The 18,027-nt window shown below is 46.7% G+C and overlaps 1 protein-coding gene across 1 annotated transcript in view; it reads left to right on the plus strand.

Annotated features, from left to right (window-relative positions):
* The first annotated feature begins 10,525 nt into the window (after nt 1–10,525).
* GAK (cyclin G associated kinase) overlaps nt 10,526–18,027 on the plus strand; it is a 102,055-nt gene continuing 94,553 nt past the window's right edge. Inside the window, exon 1 of the mRNA XM_044269079.1 lies at nt 10,526–10,803. Coding sequence (XP_044125014.1) covers nt 10,662–10,803 — 142 coding nt within the window. The 5' untranslated portion in view covers nt 10,526–10,661. The remainder of the gene's footprint in view (nt 10,804–18,027) is intronic.

Here is an 18,027-nt window from a genome sequence, read left to right on the forward strand (position 1 = left end):
CCTCTCTAGAGAGACCTGGCACTCAGGAACCCTGTGTATCCTACATAATCTTTCTTATTAACAGTGTGATTTTTCCAGTTGAGTTGCCAACCAATTTATGTATCCAGCAAAAGATCCCATATGTAAAGTCCAAAACATGTCTGTATCTATACTATTATATCCAGAGAAGAAACCATAGGATAAAAGCCACGGTGCCAGGGCCGTACAGAGATCTCATAGGGCCCCATGCTCCCCCTAGCTTTCTAGTATGCGTACATCAAACACTCTCAGGCAATGTGGAAAGAGCGAGGTCCCAGGGTTTTGATAAATGTATGATTTTTTTATTTTATTATTAAAAACAATACATTTTTATTAAAACATTGAATTTAATAAAATTGTAATAAAAAAAAAAAAAAAATCACCCACCACCTCACCCACTTTATTCTTATATGTCAGAAAAATTGGAACAGGTGCTTTACAAATATGGTGCTCGTTCTGAATATCACATTTCTCAATGTATTTATACCGCACAACTGGCATACATAAATTGATATGCTCTATGTATATGGGACTTTCCAGACAGTGTATTATAAACCCGTCTGGCTGAAGCCACCACAAGTGGCATAGGAATTTATACAGTTACCATTCATTGCAATGGAAGCTGTAACATCCCATTGTAGTCAATGGGTATCTGGAGGTTCAAGGCATTATCCAGCTATGCCGAACACCATGAACTCTGGCAGGCTGTTCCTCTGCTGGATTTCACAATGCAGATGTGAATGTAGGGTCAAACAGCATTTTTGTAAAATAAAGCAATGTATATTTTTGCTATTTAGGACAATAGAGATCAGATAGACATAAGTGCCTATTTAAAGTTAATCTGTCACCAGGTTTATTCTGTGCTATCTGAGGACAGCGCAAAGTAGTGCACGCAGGCCGATTACAGTGGAGTGTCACTTACCTGCATGTTTTAACAGTTTATCAGGTGCAGTGTGAGCCGAAGACTATGTGTGCCAGAGGTCCTTGTATTTGGGAGTGGTGGACACAGCCTTTTCCTGTTTCTGTGCTTACAGTTCCAAGGGAAAGTATGAGAACCCTTTGGAATTATACTACTTTCATATCTGCGTTTTGCATTCCGGTTTTGAGATCCAGCAGAGGATCTCAAAACCAGAGCAAAATGTTTCAGTTCGATTTAATACATCCAGATGCATCCGTTCCGTTCAGATGCGATTGTGTTAAATTGAAAATGAACAAACCTGATCCGGCACCATTGATTCACATTTATTTTTGTGCCAGATCTGGTTAGTTCTGTCCCCATTGACAATGAATAGGGACAAACGGAAGCAGTTTTCCCCGGGTTTTAGATCCTCTGGCGGATCTAAAAACCGGAATGCAAAGCGTATATGTGAAAGTAGCTGTGAGGAATATGGATCATTATTTACTGGCAGCCATGATTTTCATCTGATTCACCTTTGTCAGTGTACATGCAAAATAAGTTCTCACTTCAACCCTCTGCTTGTCAGATAGCGGAGGTAGTGAACTCCACAGGGGTACTGGCTTCAAGGAGGCGACATGAGTACGAATTCACACCTCATCCAGTCGGCCAGGAACCAGGATGATGTGACAGGAAGAATATCTTAGCATAAGGTCTAAGCCATTCCCCATTTCAATCAAATCTAGCAGACAGCATGGAACCGGTGATTTATAAGGAGTTATAAATCGCCCGACCATCACAGGCACAAACCAGATACATATTTCTGTCCCTGTGGCCACGATGAACAGGCCTGTGGTCTTAGTGTGGTGGTTGGAGGCCAGGGAAGGGAGATATACATATCTCCCCACAGAAACCCAATAACGGTACCATACTTGGACTCTAATTGTATGTCACGGTGTGGAGTGGGGGAAACCCCCACCGTATAATTAGAGCTGTTACTAAGCCCGAAAACAGGGATAGGGAGCAGGTCACCTCCTACAGCCGCCATAATCCTGACCCTGATCTCCTGACCGTATGAGCGCCCACTAAAGGTGGGAGGCCTCATACACTCGAACCTGGATCCTACTGACCCTAACGGTCCCTTGCATAGAGGTCAGGGATAGGAGACAACCGATTCCTCAAGGAAACAGACAAACCGGAGTCTCCAGCGGCCTAGTAACAGAAGGGAAAAGATAGAATCAGCAGCAACTGAACGGCAGGTAAGCACTTGGAGAAACAACAGCACACCAGAACATCAAACACTTACCTGCCGCAGCAAAGATGGAAAAACACCAAAACAACCTGGACCCCCATGCGGACACCGATGCAAGGTGGCTCCAGGCAAGACTGCAAATATCTTTTAGGTTCACCCCTCTGGGAAAACAATGGAACCCACTTTCGGAGGTAACAACAGACAGGGGAAAATATCAATCATCCAAGCAGATCACAACACCAAACTGACCTGACATGGAACACCAGACATGACATAAACAACTAAACCCCAACATAAACCACACCAACAACATAACAGGTGAGGAGGGGAAAGGAGATCAGGGTCAGGATTAGGGTGGCTGTAGGAGGTGACCTGCTCCCTATCCCCGTTTTCGGGCTTAGTAACAGCTCTAATTATACGGTTTCCCCCACTCCCCACGTGACATTGTAGCCGGAACCCAGGCGGGTGTGTTGGTCCCGGAACCATCTCCCTGTGACCTCCTGGTCTGGAGCTATGGGCCCTAATGGGTTTTGTGGGTCCTTGGCTGCCAGCCCAGAAGAGGAGGAGGGGACCCTTCCCAGAGGCGGGGAGGAGAGGGACCAGCTACAGGTTAAATGCCCATGCAAGCCGGCAGGCAGCGTCTTTCTCTGAAGGAGGGTCACATCGTGCCATGTGTTTACAATAGAGGTTTAAACAGTCGGCACTCCTTCCTCAAGAATCGTGGTGCTCGCGTCCAGGGTGAGAATAACCTGCATCGAATATCCAAGGAAAAGACCGGCACTTCACTTCTTGTATATAATGTTGCTTTATTGAAGCATAGAGGAGACACAGCGCTAGGGGAGCGACACGTGTTTCGGCTCGAATGCAAGCCTTTTTCAAGCAATGTGCCATGTGTTTAGAGGGACCTGCAACCAGTTGACATCACTGCCCTCCATGTGACTACAGCAAAGGACTAATCATAACCCAAAGGAACATTTATCTACCCAGTAACTGACTTGTACTCTGTTTAATCCTGTTCGTACCATACTACCTGTATTTGTAACCTCAGACACTATTCTTTGTGTATAGTGTGTTATCTAGTGTACCCTTAAGGCGATTAAATATATAATTTAATCTTGTATCTCGATCACAAATTCCCACGTCCGTGTGTCAGCCTAGTTATAAGCTACCGCAGGTTGGTTTCTCACCCTATATAATCCCGTTAGTGGACCGTGCTTATATCAAACGAGAAGCTGGTGGCAGTATACCCGGGTTGAGAAAGTGCTGTTTCACTGGGGCAGTGACCAGGCTCTCTCAGCTTGTTGCCTCTTTATGCCCGCATGGACAGGAGGTGGCTGTGTAAACTGTACCAAGCTGACCTTTCGTGCTCCTCCGGGAGGGCGCAACGTCACGTCTTGGTAACAAGTGACATAACGCATCTCGTGAGCTTGACAGTTGACGTCAAGCGGGCACGAGGGGTGGTATCCCTCACAGTAGCTGTACTTGGATTTTTGTATTGATTACTAATAAAATATGGTCTGATAAGAAATAACAGAGCTAATGTGAAAGCAGCCTTTACGGCTCATGTACACAACCGTATGTATTTTGTGGTCCACAAAAAATAGATCCGCAAAAAATACGGATGACGTCCATGTGCATTCCATATTTTGCGGAACGGAACAGCTGGCCCCGAATAGAACAGTCCTATCTTTGTCTGTAATGCAGACAATAATAGGACATGTTCTATTTTTTTGCGGAATGGACGTATGGAAACGGAATGCACATGGAGTAACTTTGTGGGTTTTTTTGTGGACCCATTGAAATGAATAGTTCTGCATATGGTCCGCAAAAACAAAAACAAAAACAAAAAAAACACAGAACGGACACTGAAAGAAAATATGTTCATGTGCATGAGCCCTTAGTGAGATGATTTTGGGTTCACAAATGATTTGCCCATAAGATAAAGGCACACAAAGCCTAGTTGCTAACAAATCTCTTCTCAAAAAAAGGTTGTGTGTGAAATCATCCCTAGATGAAAACTTTAAAAAGACTTTAGAAGACCTCATATTAAGCTGGAAAACTGTTAACTCAAGATCACTCAAACAGCTGTTTTGGTTTTGGTTATGGTTCCAAAGTTACTTTATTGCAAACTGAAGGTACAGATATAAGCAACTGTTAGGCAAGAATGTGGATCCTTACTAGGCCTCTTGCCCACAACCGTATGCCCTGCGAGATGTACGGTCCGTAAGCAAGCCATACAGACGTGGACAAAATTGTTGGTACCCTTTGGTCAATGAAAGAAAAAGTCACAATGGTCACAGAAATAACTTTAATCTGACAAAAGTAATAATAAATTAAAATTCTATAAATGTTAACCAATGAAAGTCAGACATTGTTTTTCAACCATGCTTCAACAGAATTATGTAAAAAAATAAACTCATGAAACAGGCATGGACAAAAATGATGGTACCCCTAGAAAACACAGAACATAATGTGACCAAAGGGACATGTTAATTCAAGGTGTGTCCACTAATTAGCATCACAGGTGTCTACAACCTTGTAATCAGCCATTGGGCCTATATATATGGCTCCAGGTAATCACTGTGTTGTTTGGTGATATGGTGTGTACCACACTCGACATGGACCAGAGGAAGCAAAGGAAAGAGCTGTCTCAAGAGATCAGAAAGAAAATTATAGACAAGCATGTTAAAGGTAAAGGCTATAAGACCATCTCCAAGCAACTAGATGTTCCTGTGAGTACAGTTGCACATATTATTCATAAGTTTAAGATCCATGGGACTGTAGCCAACCTCCCTGGACGTGGCCGCAGGAGGAAAATTGATGACAAATCTAAGAGACGGATAATCCGAATGGTAACAAAAGAGCCTAGAAAGACTTCTAAAGAGATTCAAGGTGAACTTCATGCTCAAGGAACATCAGTGTCAGATCGCACCATCCGTCGTTGTTTGAGCCAAAGTGGACTACATGGGAGACGACCAAGGAGGACACCATTGTTGAAAACGAATCATAAAAAAGCAAGACTGGAATATGCCAAACTACATGTTGACAAGCCACAAAGCTTCTGGGAGAATGTCCTGTGGACAGATGAGACAAAAATCGAAGTTTTTGCCAAGGCACATCAGCTGTATGTTCACAGACGAAAAAATGAAGCATATCAAGAAAAGAACACTGTCCCTACTGTGAAACATGGAGGAGGCTCTGTTATGTTCTGGGGCTGCTTTGCTGCGTCTGGCACAGGGTGTCTTGAATCTGTGCAGGGTACAATGAAATCTCAAGACTATCAAGGAATTCTAGAGAGAAATGTACTAGCCAGTGTCAGAAAGCTTGGTCTCAGTCGCAGGTCATGGGTCTTGCAACAGGACAATGACCCAAAACACACCGCTAAAAACACCCAAGAATGGCTAAGAGGAAAAAATTGGACTATTCTAAAGTGGCCTTCTATGAGCCCTGACCTCAATCCTATTGAGCATCTTTGGAAGGAGCTGAAACATGCAGTCTGGAAAAGGCACCCTTCAAACCGGACACAACTGGAGCAGTTTGCTCATGAGGAGTGGGCCAAAATACCTGCTGAGAGGTGCAGATGTCTCATTGACAGTTACAGGAAGCGTTTGATTGCAGTGATTGCCTCAAAAGGTTGCGCAACAAAATATTAAGTTAGGGGTACCATCATTTTTGTCCATGCCTGTTTCATGAGTTTATTTTTTTACATAATTCTGTTGAAGCATGGTTGAAAAACAATGTCTGACTTTCATTGGTTAACATTTATAGAATTTTAATTTATTATTACTTTTGTCAGATTAAAGTTATTTCTGTGACCATTGTGACTTTTTCTTTCATTGACCAAAGGGTACCAACAATTTTGTCCACGTCTGTATGTCCATATGTCCCAGAGCGGCATACATCGTGCGCACAACATCATAGGTTGCTATGATGCTGTGTGCATCAGGCCGCCCGCGGGGCTATTGTCCTGCACTCATAATATCATATGAGTGCGGGACAATAGTCCCTCGGGCGGCCCGATGCGCACAGCATCATAGCAACCTATGATGCTGTGCGCATCATGTATGGCGCTCCAGGACATATGTCTTGCTCAGCGGGCATACGGTCATGGGCAAGAGACCTTAGGTGGATGCAACAGCAACTGCCAAGCAGGTATGACCACAGTCCAAGAATTAAGCAGAATCCAGAAGAAACAAGCAGGCGCAGTATCTATTTAAAGCTGGGCAGTGATTAAGCAGAGCTGAAACAAACTTGATGTAGCTGAGCTTTAGAAATACACAAAATGTCCACAATTCTACAAATAGAATGAAGAACAATTCAATGATGCAAAAAACCCCAAGAGCAGGACAGCACGTCATATATAATCTCATCTTTATTTAAACATAGAAATCAAATTGCAATAAAAAACATGTATAAGCAGCGTATGGAACAACATATCACCCAGGGTCCGATAATGTACATGCAATATTACTATCTCTGGTGCCAATCAGCATCCAACCTTGTATCTTTAGGGATTAGCCCTAATGAGCACCATAAGTACCAAAATCACAAAAGTACATAATCCAATATTGTCATAAAATATACATACCTAACGGGCACTACTCTGACCCTTGGGAGATGACTGCACCCCGATGTACGTTTCGCCCAGCTTCTTCCTGGGGGTATGTCATATCTCCATTTCCCCTCATTTTTATACCGCACATAACCAATCACATCAGAAAATACACATGTGCTTACAAATGATATGTCCCCATAATACCTGAACTCCAATATGGCCATTAATCATTCCCGCCTGCCTCAGTCTGACTATTTGGAAAAGGATTAGTGATTAGGTGATATCTAGCAAGAATATGCCCGTTCCTGAACGCCATCTGAATGAGGCAAGCGGGAATTTTCTGATATGATTGGTTATTTGAGGTATAAAATGAGGGGAAATGGAGATATGACATTCCCCCAGGAAGAAGCTGGGCGAAACGTACGTCGGGGTGCAGTCTGGCACCCGTGCCACAGACTATGATTACAATAAATGTGGTTGTGTAGCCCTAGTGCTGTCAGTCACTGATAACACCTCCCTCCTGTACCAATAGCTATTCACAGAAAGTAGAAAAAGCTGAGATAGAAATGTATAAACTACAGGTTATACTGAATCTTTCCCCACATAACTGCTCAGCTTCTCCTTCTCTCTAACACGCTGCATTTTGTGGTGACAGCTTCTCTTTAATCAATACGATTTATTGGCATTATTTATTTCAAAGTATTGTTGGATTTGGTTAATTTCTTTTATATCTACTTGTACCATCTATGATCTAAACCATTAAATCATTTTAAAAGTTAGAAGTGAATCAAATTAGTAATACAAAAACTAAAAATCGTCATGTGGCCCAGTATCAGACATAACCCTAGTGGTTAGGTTTGATTAAGGGCCACGGTGAGGGTTAAAGGGGGTTGTGTAATTTCAGTAAGTGGCATTTATGATGTAGGGATAGTTAATACAAGGCACTTACTAATGTATTGTGATTCTCCATATTGCTTCCTTTGCTGGCTTCATTCATTTTTTCTCCCATAATCCACTGCTTGTTTCCAGGCCTCCACTACAATCCAGCAGCGGTGGTCGTGCTAGCACACTATAGGAAAAAGCATCGGCCTATGTGCCCTTCAGCGGTCCAGAGGCTTTTTCCTGGAGTGTGCAGGGTGGTCATAACCATGGAAGTGTACAATGTGATGGAAAAATGAATCCCACAAGCAAAGGAAGCAATATGGACAATCACAATATATACCCCCCAACTTTAGAAAATTGTAAAGAGGCACAATATGTGCAGCACAGGTAGCAATTTTTTTTTTTTAATACTAGGCCCTGTCTCTAACTTTGCCCAAAGCATAACTATACACAGCCAGTCCCTTTAATGCCCCCACATAGTAATTATTCCCCCTTTGTGCCAGCATACAGTAGTAATGTCCACATTGTTGTCACAACGAGGTGTGGGATGGGAGGGGACACCACACCAAACACAAGAGGAGGGGGGGGGGGGGAAGGTCACCACCTAATGAATCCTAACCCTAGCCCTGAATGCTAACCGAATGAACGGACCTCAGTGGTTGTCACGAGGGTATCGAGAACCACGCCTGACTCCGTTATACCCGGGGTCAGGAAGTCGCAGCGGTTGGCTGCACGCTCTATTTAAGATAGGGCTGTTTTCCTTATGGTAGCTTTCTGAGTTTGCTTTGCAAACCCTTTTGGCTCACTCAGGGATCCGTAGCTCCTTCTCCTCAGCTGTTCCTTGTCCAGCACTCCCAAACCTCCTTATATTCCCCTCTCACACTTCTCTGGTTGCCAGAGATAGAGCTTCCTGTCTGGACATCTATCCTGACCCACTGGAGCTGTGTTGCTGCGTTCTCTGACAACCAGAGAAGTGTGAGAGGGGAATATAAGGAGGTTTGGGAGTGCTGGACAAGGAACAGCTGAGGAGAAGGAGCTACGGATCCCTGAGTGAGCCAAAAGGGTTTGCAAAGCAAACTCAGAAAGCTACCATAAGGAAAACAGCCCTATCTTAAATAGAGCGTGCAGCCAACCGCTGCGACTTCCTGACCCCGGGTATAACGGAGTCAGGCGTGGTTCTCGATACCCTTGTGACAGTGGTAGAACCGTTCATTCACTGGAACCTAAAGCCTGACTTACCCTGAGGTAGTGCTAGGGCCCAAAGACGACCCGTTCCTTAAGCAGAAGGAACAGGGGTCTTGACTCAGACCAGATACCAGAAGGCAGGGGAAACAACACAAAACAAATACAAAGGAATGAGACACAACTCCTGAAGTAGAAGAAAGAGCAGGAACACCAGAGGAGACAACACACACCAGCTCTTCCACTTGCAAATGAAGCTATACACCGCAAGGGGTGAAGGGAGTAGCCAGACCTAAATAGTAATGACCCCTATGCTGCACCTAACTAGAGGTGTGGTCATTACCATCAACAACAAAGTGAAATTAAAAGAGGCTGTCAGATGACGTCACATGCAGACAGCCTCTCCGACCTTCTAACACCTAGCCTGGGAGTGACCGTGACAATTGTGTCCCCTTCACAGTAGTTATGCCCATATGTGCCCCTTCACAGTAGTAATGCCCACAGTGTGCCCCTTACAGTAGTTATGCCCACATTGCGCACCCTTCACATTAGTTATGTCCACATTCTGCCCCTTCACAGTAGTAATGCTCACATGTGCCCCCTTCACAGTCGTTATTCCCAGATATGCCCCCTCATAGAAGTGATGCCCAAATGTGCCCCCTCACAGTAGTCATACCAAGATATGTGCCCCCTCACAGTAGTCATACCAAGATATCTGCCCCCTTCATAGTAGATATGCCAAAATGTGCCTCCTCGCAGTAGTTATGCCAAAATATGTGCCCCCTTAGAGTAGATATCTCAAGATATGTGACCCTTCATAGTAGTTAAGCCAATATGTGCCCCCTTCACAATAGTTAAGCCAAGATGTGCCCCCTTAACAGTAGTTATGCCAAGATATGTGTCCCCTTCACAGGAACTAAAAAAAACAAAGAGGAAATACTCACCTGGCTCCTCCGATGATCACAGCTCAGCTACCGTAGGAGGAGTCCACAGGCTGAGCCCTCTCCCCCTACACAGACCAGCAGCGCAATGTATGACTGCATCATAGTGCTGCTGGGGAGCGCCAGCTGCTGAGAGGAATGGTGAGGTAGGGAGCGGACAGATCCTGCTTCACCAGTACAGTCCGCTAAGAGCAGGACATATCTCAGCCGTTCCGGGGCTGCGGGACAGCCACTGAAATCCGGGACTGGCCTGCTGGATCCGGGACGGTTGGGGGGTATGCAATACATTAGTAAGGCCTGTTTCACATCTGCTTTTAAGCGGATTGTCAGGCTGTCCCTCCTGGGTGCAACAGTACGCTGCCGAAATTCCGTCCAGCCCTATTCACTATAATGGGAATGGCGTAGATCTGGCCGCACCCCGGCAAATATCCCAAGGAGCAGTCGGACAAATACCGCCAGATGCAGACAGAATTCCGGTTGCGTCCGGCAGGCTGTTCCTTAACGCAGATGTGAAACAAGCCTGTGTCTTAACTTTCTGTACATGATAAATGCCATTTGTTGAAGTGGGACAATCTCTTCAATTTTGTATTTTTGACCAATTGTATTTTTATATGTTTAATCGGCGTTTTGATTTCTTAATACATTTGGCATGAAACAAATCACTTTCTACCCCTTCTGTGGCCTGACCTGTGCAGGGCCCCACCCCACGCAGGTGCTATCCAGCCGCCCGTACACGTCATCGCCCCACTGCCTACCAGTTGTACCGGAAAGGAGGCGGGGAGTGGGGACTCAGGCGTCAGGTGACGTCACTGATGCGGAAGCAGGGCAGAGGCCGGAAGTTGGGCACTGAGAGACAGCCGGGCACTGACATCTGCCTACCTGGGGTTAGCGTCCTGTGACTGCCCGCTGTCGTGTGCTCGTCCCGCTGTCGCGGGCATGTCTCTCCTGCAGTCCGCGCTTGATTTCCTGGCCGGGCCCGGCTCTTCGGGAGCCGCGGGCAGAGACCAGAATGATTTTGTGGGGCAGACTGTGGAGCTGGGGGAGATGAAGCTGCGTGTGAAGCGGGTGATCGCTGAGGGTGAGTACGCGGAGGTCTGTATTGGCAGTGCACCTGCCGGGCTCACCTGCAGCTCCGCCCTGTGACATGGCCATTCCTCACATTCCCTCTGCACCTGCTATGACGTGCTTATGGGGCCCTCAGTCCTGGAGGGCAGATAGGTCCCACATCAGGAGCCTGTTCTAACTTACCTTATCAGCCAGTCCAGAAGATATGGGATGAGCATGGCTCTATGTCCCATCGCCAGTCCTGAGGACCCCGTAAGATCAGTACCCCCCTGTGACTGATGGTAATATATGCTGGCATTATGTCCCATCGCCAGTCCTGAGGACCCCGTAAGATCAGTACCCCCCTGTGACTGATGGTAATATATGCTGGCATTATGTCCCATCGCCAGTCCTGAGGACCCCGTAAGATCAGTACCCCCCTGTGACTGATGGTAATATATGCTGGTGTTATGTCCCATCGCCAGTCCTGAGGACCCCGTAAGATCAGTACCCCCCCTGTGACTGATGGTAATATATGCTGGCGTTATGTCCCATCGCCAGTCCTGAGGACCCCGTGAGATCAGTACCCCCTCTGTGACTGATGGTAATATATGCTGGTGTTATGTCCCATCGCCAGTCCTGAGGACCCCGTAAGATCAGTACCCCCCCTGTGACTGATGGTAATATATGCTGGCGTTATGTCCCATCGCCAGTCCTGACTGAGGACCCCGTAAGATCAGTACCCCCCTTGACTGATGGTAATATATGCTGGTGTTATGTCCCATCGCCAGTCCTGAGGACCCCATAAGATAAGTACCCCCTCTGTGACTGATGGTAATATATGCTGGCGTTATGTCCTATCGCCAGTCCTGAGGACCCCGTAAGATCAGTACCCCCCTGTGACTGATGGTAATATTTGCTGGTGTTATGTCCCATCTCCAGTCCTGAGGACCCCGTAAGATCAGTTCCCCCCCGCGACTAATGGTAATATATGCTGGCGTTATGTCCCATCTCCAGTCCTGAGGACCCTGTAAGATCAGTACCCACTCTGTGACTGATGGGACATAACACCAGCATATATTACCATCTCCAGTCCTGAGGACCCCGTAAGATCAGTACCCCCTCTGTGACTGATGGTAATATATGCTGGCGTTATGTCCCATCGCCAGTCCTGAGGACCCCGTAAGATCAGTACCCCCCTGTGACTGATGGTAATATATGCTGGTGTTATGTCCCATCGCCAGTCCTGAGGACCCTGTAAGATCAGTACCCCCCCCTGTGACTGATGGTAATATATGCTGGCATTATGTCCCATCGCCAGTCCTGAGGACCCCGTAAGATCAGTACCCCCCTGTGACTGATGGTAATATATGCTGGCGTTATGTCCCATCGCCAGTCCTGAGGACCCTGTAAGATCAGTACCCCCCTGTGACTGATGGTAATATATGCTGGCGTTATGTCCCATCGCCAGTTCTGAGGACACTGTAAGATCAGTACCCCCCTGTGACTGATGGTAATATATGCTGGTGTTATGTCCCATCGCCAGTCCTGAGGACCCCATAAGATAAGTACCCCCTCTGTGACTGATGGTAATATATGCTGGCGTTATGTCCTATCGCCAGTCCTGAGGACCCCGTAAGATCAGTACCCCCCTGTGACTGATGGTAATATTTGCTGGTGTTATGTCCCATCTCCAGTCCTGAGGACCCCGTAAGATCAGTACCCCCCCGCGACTAATGGTAATATATGCTGGCGTTATGTCCCATCTCCAGTCCTGAGGACCCTGTAAGATCAGTACCCCCTCTGTGACTGATGGGACATAACACCAGCATATATTACCATCTCCAGTCCTGAGGACCCCGTAAGATCAGTACCCCCTCTGTGACTGATGGTAATATATGCTGGCGTTATGTCCCATCGCCAGTCCTGAGGACCCCGTAAGATCAGTACCCCCCTGTGACTGATGGTAATATATGCTGGTGTTATGTCCCATCTCCATTCCTGAGGACCCCGTAAGATCAGTACCCCCCTGTGACTGATGGTAATATATGCTGGTGTTATGTCCCATCGCCAGTCCTAAGGACCCTGTAAGATCAGTACCCCCTCTGTGACTGATGGTAATATATGCTGGCGTTATGTCCCATCGCCAGTCCTGAGGACCCTGTAAGATCAGTACCCCCTCTGTGACTGATGGTAATATATGCTGGCGTTATGTCCCATCGCCAGTCCTGAGGACCCTGTAAGATCAGTACCCCCTCTGTGACTGATGGTAATATATGCTGGTGTTATGTCCCATCGCCAGTCCTAAGGACCCTGTAAGATCAGTACCCCCTCTGTGACTAATGGTAATATATGCTTAGTTCATCACATCCCATGCACATAATGAGCCTTCTGAAATGTCTTGGTTCCATTAGACCTGTTGGAGGACAATGGGGCTGATCCTTGTGCCGATCCGCAGCATTGCAGATGGTTAGTCCATGGTGGTGATCTTTCTGCTGTGTGAACATAGCCTTATGGAGCTTGTGTGAACAGAGCCTAAAACTGAATAGCATGTGCACATTGTAGAGTACTGGCTAAGCAATTTGTAGGGAGTGGAGGGTCCCCCGTCCTGGACACCTATTAGTCACAGCGGATCTCCTTCCAAAGGACCCAGTCCGCCTGGCAAAATGTGATTCGAGCACCATTTGTAAAGTCATCCTACCTCATGCACACCACCGCGGTCCACAAAATACAGTAGTGGTCCGTGAGCAGTCTGCATTTTTTATTTTTTTTTTCAGATCCATTGACTTTAATGGCTTGGTGGTCCGCATTTTTCGGGCAAGGATAGGGCGGAATAGTATTGGAAAGAAATAACTGTGGCTTGTGATATGGGCAAAAATGGCAGAACTTCCAAAAGTGATTTGGCTGCAGGTTTCTCGCTGCCCATTGAAAAGGGTAAAATCCACAGGATAAACTGACGTGCTAGAGAGAGCCGTGGACAAGATATGTGTATCCTTTTCATGTCTGAGGGCCACATTGTCAGATGCGCTAAAAATGAAAGGGCTGCCACCATCTTAGACGTTAATGACATAACAGAAGCACATGCCATGAATGTTGGATAGATGGGGGGTTCCACCTGCACAGCTCCCACCTATTGGGAGAATAGGGTCCCCATCACCCGCATGGCATGGGATGCTCCCCATTGAAGTCTACATGAGTTGCTGAAATAACCCTCCCATAATCTGCAGGGCACAGAGAAGATCTCCATTCTGATAGTATGTCCGTCTCAGAGGTGGCCACCACATAGCGTTACCCGTCCCTGCTTCCACTCTTCTCTCTGACATGGAAAACACGTGAGCAGCTACCCGACAAAGTAGTATGCCTGTAGGGGCCCCGCACAGAATGGCCCCAGGTCAAAGGTTGTGCACCCCTGGGGTAACTCTTATCCACTTTGCTGCCAGTGTAAAATGCTGCAGTCTTTCAATCAGCAGCATCTATGCCACAAGTGGAATTTTCTCAGCAGATTTACTGTGGATTTCATCTTATCTGGGTTGGAAATTGACATTTTTGGAATTTAAATGGAATCTGTCCCCAGCGACCTCCCTATAAACTGTTTGCATAGACACATAGCTGTGGTTCAGCGGATAAAAATTCAGTTTTTCTTTTGTTGTTCTGAGGTTCTGTTCACAAATGATATTTTTTTTAATTAATATGCAAACTAGGCCTTTGGTGCAATGCGGACATAACCATTGCTCTTGTTGCACCCAAGCTCCCCTCATTTCTGTGACCAGTGCCTCCCTCGCTGCTTTTTCACTGCCTTGACCTGTCAATCAAAGCAGCCAGAGAGGGGCTAGCCAAAGAAAGGAGCGGAGCTTAGGTGCAACCGGAGCACAGGTGATGCCCTCATTGCACCAAAGTACTGTATAACTCAGGAGTCTTGGATCAACAAAAGAAAAGTGTTTGTCAGGTGAACTACAGCTATGTGTCTATGCAAACCGTTTGATAGGGGGGTCGCTGGTGACAGGTTTGCTGTCAAATTCTGCAGCAGATTTCTTATGCAGCGTGTGGCTCTGCTGCAGATTTCTTATGCAGCGTGTGGCTCTGCTGCAGATTTCTTATGCAGCGTGTGGCTCTGCTGCAGATTTCTTATGCAGCGTGTGGCTCTGCTGCAGATTTCTTATGCAGCGTGTGGCTCTGCTGCAGATTTCTTATGCAGCGTGTGGCTCTGCTGCAGATTTCTTATGCAGCGTGTGGCTCTGCTGCAGATTTCTTATGCAGCGTGTGGCTCTGCAGCAGATTTCTTATGCAGCGTGTGGCTCTGCAGCAGATTTCTTATGCAGCGTGTGGCTCTGCTGCAGATTTCTTATGCAGCGTGTGGCTCTGCTGCAGATTTCTTATGCAGCGTGTGGCTCTGCTGCAGATTTCTTATGCAGCGTGTGGCTCTGCTGCAGATTTCTTATGCAGCGTGTGGCTCTGCTGCAGATTTCTTATGCAGCGTGTGGCTCTGCTGCAGATTTCTTATGCAGCGTGTGGCTCTGCTGCAGATTTCTTATGCAGCGTGTGGCTCTGCTGCAGATTTCTTATGCAGCGTGTGGCTCTGCTGCAGATTTCTTATGCAGCGTGTGGCTCTGCTGCAGATTTCTTATGCAGCGTGTGGCTCTGCTGCAGATTTCTTATGCAGCGTGTGGCTCTGCTGCAGATTTCTTATGCAGCGTGTGGCTCTGCTGCAGATTTCTTATGCAGCGTGTGGCTCTGCTGCAGATTTCTTATGCAGCGCGTGGGTCTGCAGCAGATTTCTTATGCAGCGTGGGTCTGCAGCAGATTTCTTATGCAGCGCGTGGGTCTGCAGCAGATTTCTTATGCAGCGCGTGGGTCTGCAGCAGATTTCTTATGCAGCGCGTGGGTCTGCAGCAGATTTCTTATGCAGCGCGTGGGTCTGCAGCAGATTTCTTATGCAGCGCGTGGGTCTGCAGCAGATTTCTTATGCAGCGCGTGGGTCTGCAGCAGATTTCTTATGCAGCGCGTGGGTCTGCAGCAGATTTCTTATGCAGCGCGTGGGTCTGCAGCAGATTTCTTATGCAGCGCGTGGGTCTGCAGCAGATTTCTTATGCAGCGCGTGGGTCTGCAGCAGATTTCTTATGCAGCGCGTGGGTCTGCAGCAGATTTCTTATGCAGCGCGTGGGTCTGCAGCAGATTTCTTATGCAGCGCGTGGGTCTGCTGCAGATTTCTTATGCAGCGCGTGGGTCTGCTGCAGATTTCTTATGCAGCGCGTGGGTCTGCTGCAGATTTCTTATGCAGCGCGTGGGTCTGCAGCAGATTTCTTATGCAGCGCATGGGTCTGCAGCAGATTTCTTATGCAGCGCGTGGGTCTGCAGCAGATTTCTTATGCAGCGTGTGGGTCTGCAGCAGATTTCTTATGCAGCGCGTGGGTCTGCAGCAGATTTCTTATGCAGCGTGTGGGTCTGCAGCAGATTTCTTATGCAGCGTGTGGGTCTGCAGCAGATTTCTTATGCAGCGTGTGGGTCTGCAGCAGATTTCTTATGCAGCGTGTGGGTCTGCAGCAGATTTCTTATGCAGCGTGTGGGTCTGCTGCAGATTTCTTATGCAGCGTGTGGATGACATTTCTTCGGGCTAATTTCACATCATCAATGTTTCTGTCCGGATGTGATCTGTTTTTAAGGTGATCCCATAGAAATGAATCCAACTTTGCTGATTCACGGACCGCAGTTGTGGCACACCGGCAACTCGTGCTGATTTCTATGGGATCACTGCTACACTGTGATGTGCTGTGACCAATGTAGCTGTACCCTTACAATGGATAGCATCCGGATTGAATACTGACCCATTCATTACAATGCACATGCTGAATATCTGTTCAGGAAAAAATTCTGCATGTTCTATATTCATCATATTTATTTTTTTTTTATTTTTTTTTACGTGCGTGAAAGTGTGATGAGACACAGATGCAATCTGGGCAGAAAAAGCAAAAAACCCTGAGCACAGTTGCAGAAAGAAAGTCTTTGACGCGTTCCATATCGCTTATGTAAAAGAGGCTTTAAATTGCATCCACTTTGCTGGTTGTGTAAAATGCTGTGGATTTGCTGCAAATGTGCAGCAAGTGCATCCATCCCATGTATACATGCAGTTTAGGCCACACGTGGCTGTACCCGTATCTGCAAAATCCACAGCCTTTTACAGTGACAGCAAAGTGGATGAGATGTAAAGGCTATGTACACCTCCTGAACCATTTTTTTTTATTGATTTACATATATTTGAGACTAACAAACATTTTTTTAATTGTTAAATTATTATGATGTTTGGCTTTTACAGCCGATGTGTCTCACACTATATAGCAGCTGCAGGGGGCTTCTCTCCACTTCCCCTCTGACCTCTTCTGTACACTCTGCTAAGCTGATTTGTGCCACAATTAAAATTCAGCCTTGATTTGGCCATACATCATCCTAGCGTACAGTTTAGCAGAGGTCAGAAGGAGGCTAGAGAATGAGCCATCGAATGCCAGATAGATTTCTCAGTGAAGCTTTCTGCAGTTACTACATAGTGTGATGTAAAGTAGCTGCAGAAGCCAAATGATGCAATTTAAAAAAAATAAAAATAAAAAAAACTGGCGTGTCAAAAATCAGCAGCATGTCAATTTATGCTATGAATTGCCACCATGGATTTCACCTATAGCAATGTATAAAATGAAATCCGCAGCAAAATCGGCAACAGCTTCTTCTGTGGAATTGCAGCAACATCCGCATGATCAGCCCTATTAAACCAGGCAAATTGCCTGACAAATAGCAATAGCCAGGCTCATGCTGACAAAAATTATACCTTGATTATGTATTTTTGGTTTCCCAATCCCGAGAAAAGGAAATTTTTCTCTTTCGCTTATGACAGCACCCCTGAAGAGACCGCTTCCTCCTCCGGACAGGAACCAGAACAGCCTTAAGAGGGATCCTTCCCTCTACCTCCAGTTCTGTTTCGTGTCCTAAGAGGCAGGAGAAAATCGGAAACGCCATATGCAGTTGTTCTAGAGCTGCGGGGGCCCCGGCAATTGATGCAGTGAGGAGGGTTACCCCAGGCAGCTTAAGTCTCTATGGGGAGCCGCTGCTAAAGTTTGGGCTCCATTCTTTGTCCCTCACCTTCCGCTCCCCTTCCTGGAGCCTGTCGAGTTTTGACCTCTCTGGGATTCCTGCAAATCTCTGCGGCCGTGTTCGCATGTTCTGCCGCCGGCCCGTGTTTGCATCTACTTCCGGGTTCAAGCAGTGGGAGGAA

Source organism: Bufo gargarizans, chromosome 1 (assembly GCF_014858855.1).
Source record: "Bufo gargarizans isolate SCDJY-AF-19 chromosome 1, ASM1485885v1, whole genome shotgun sequence".
NCBI classification, from domain to species: Eukaryota; Metazoa; Chordata; class Amphibia; order Anura; family Bufonidae; genus Bufo; species Bufo gargarizans.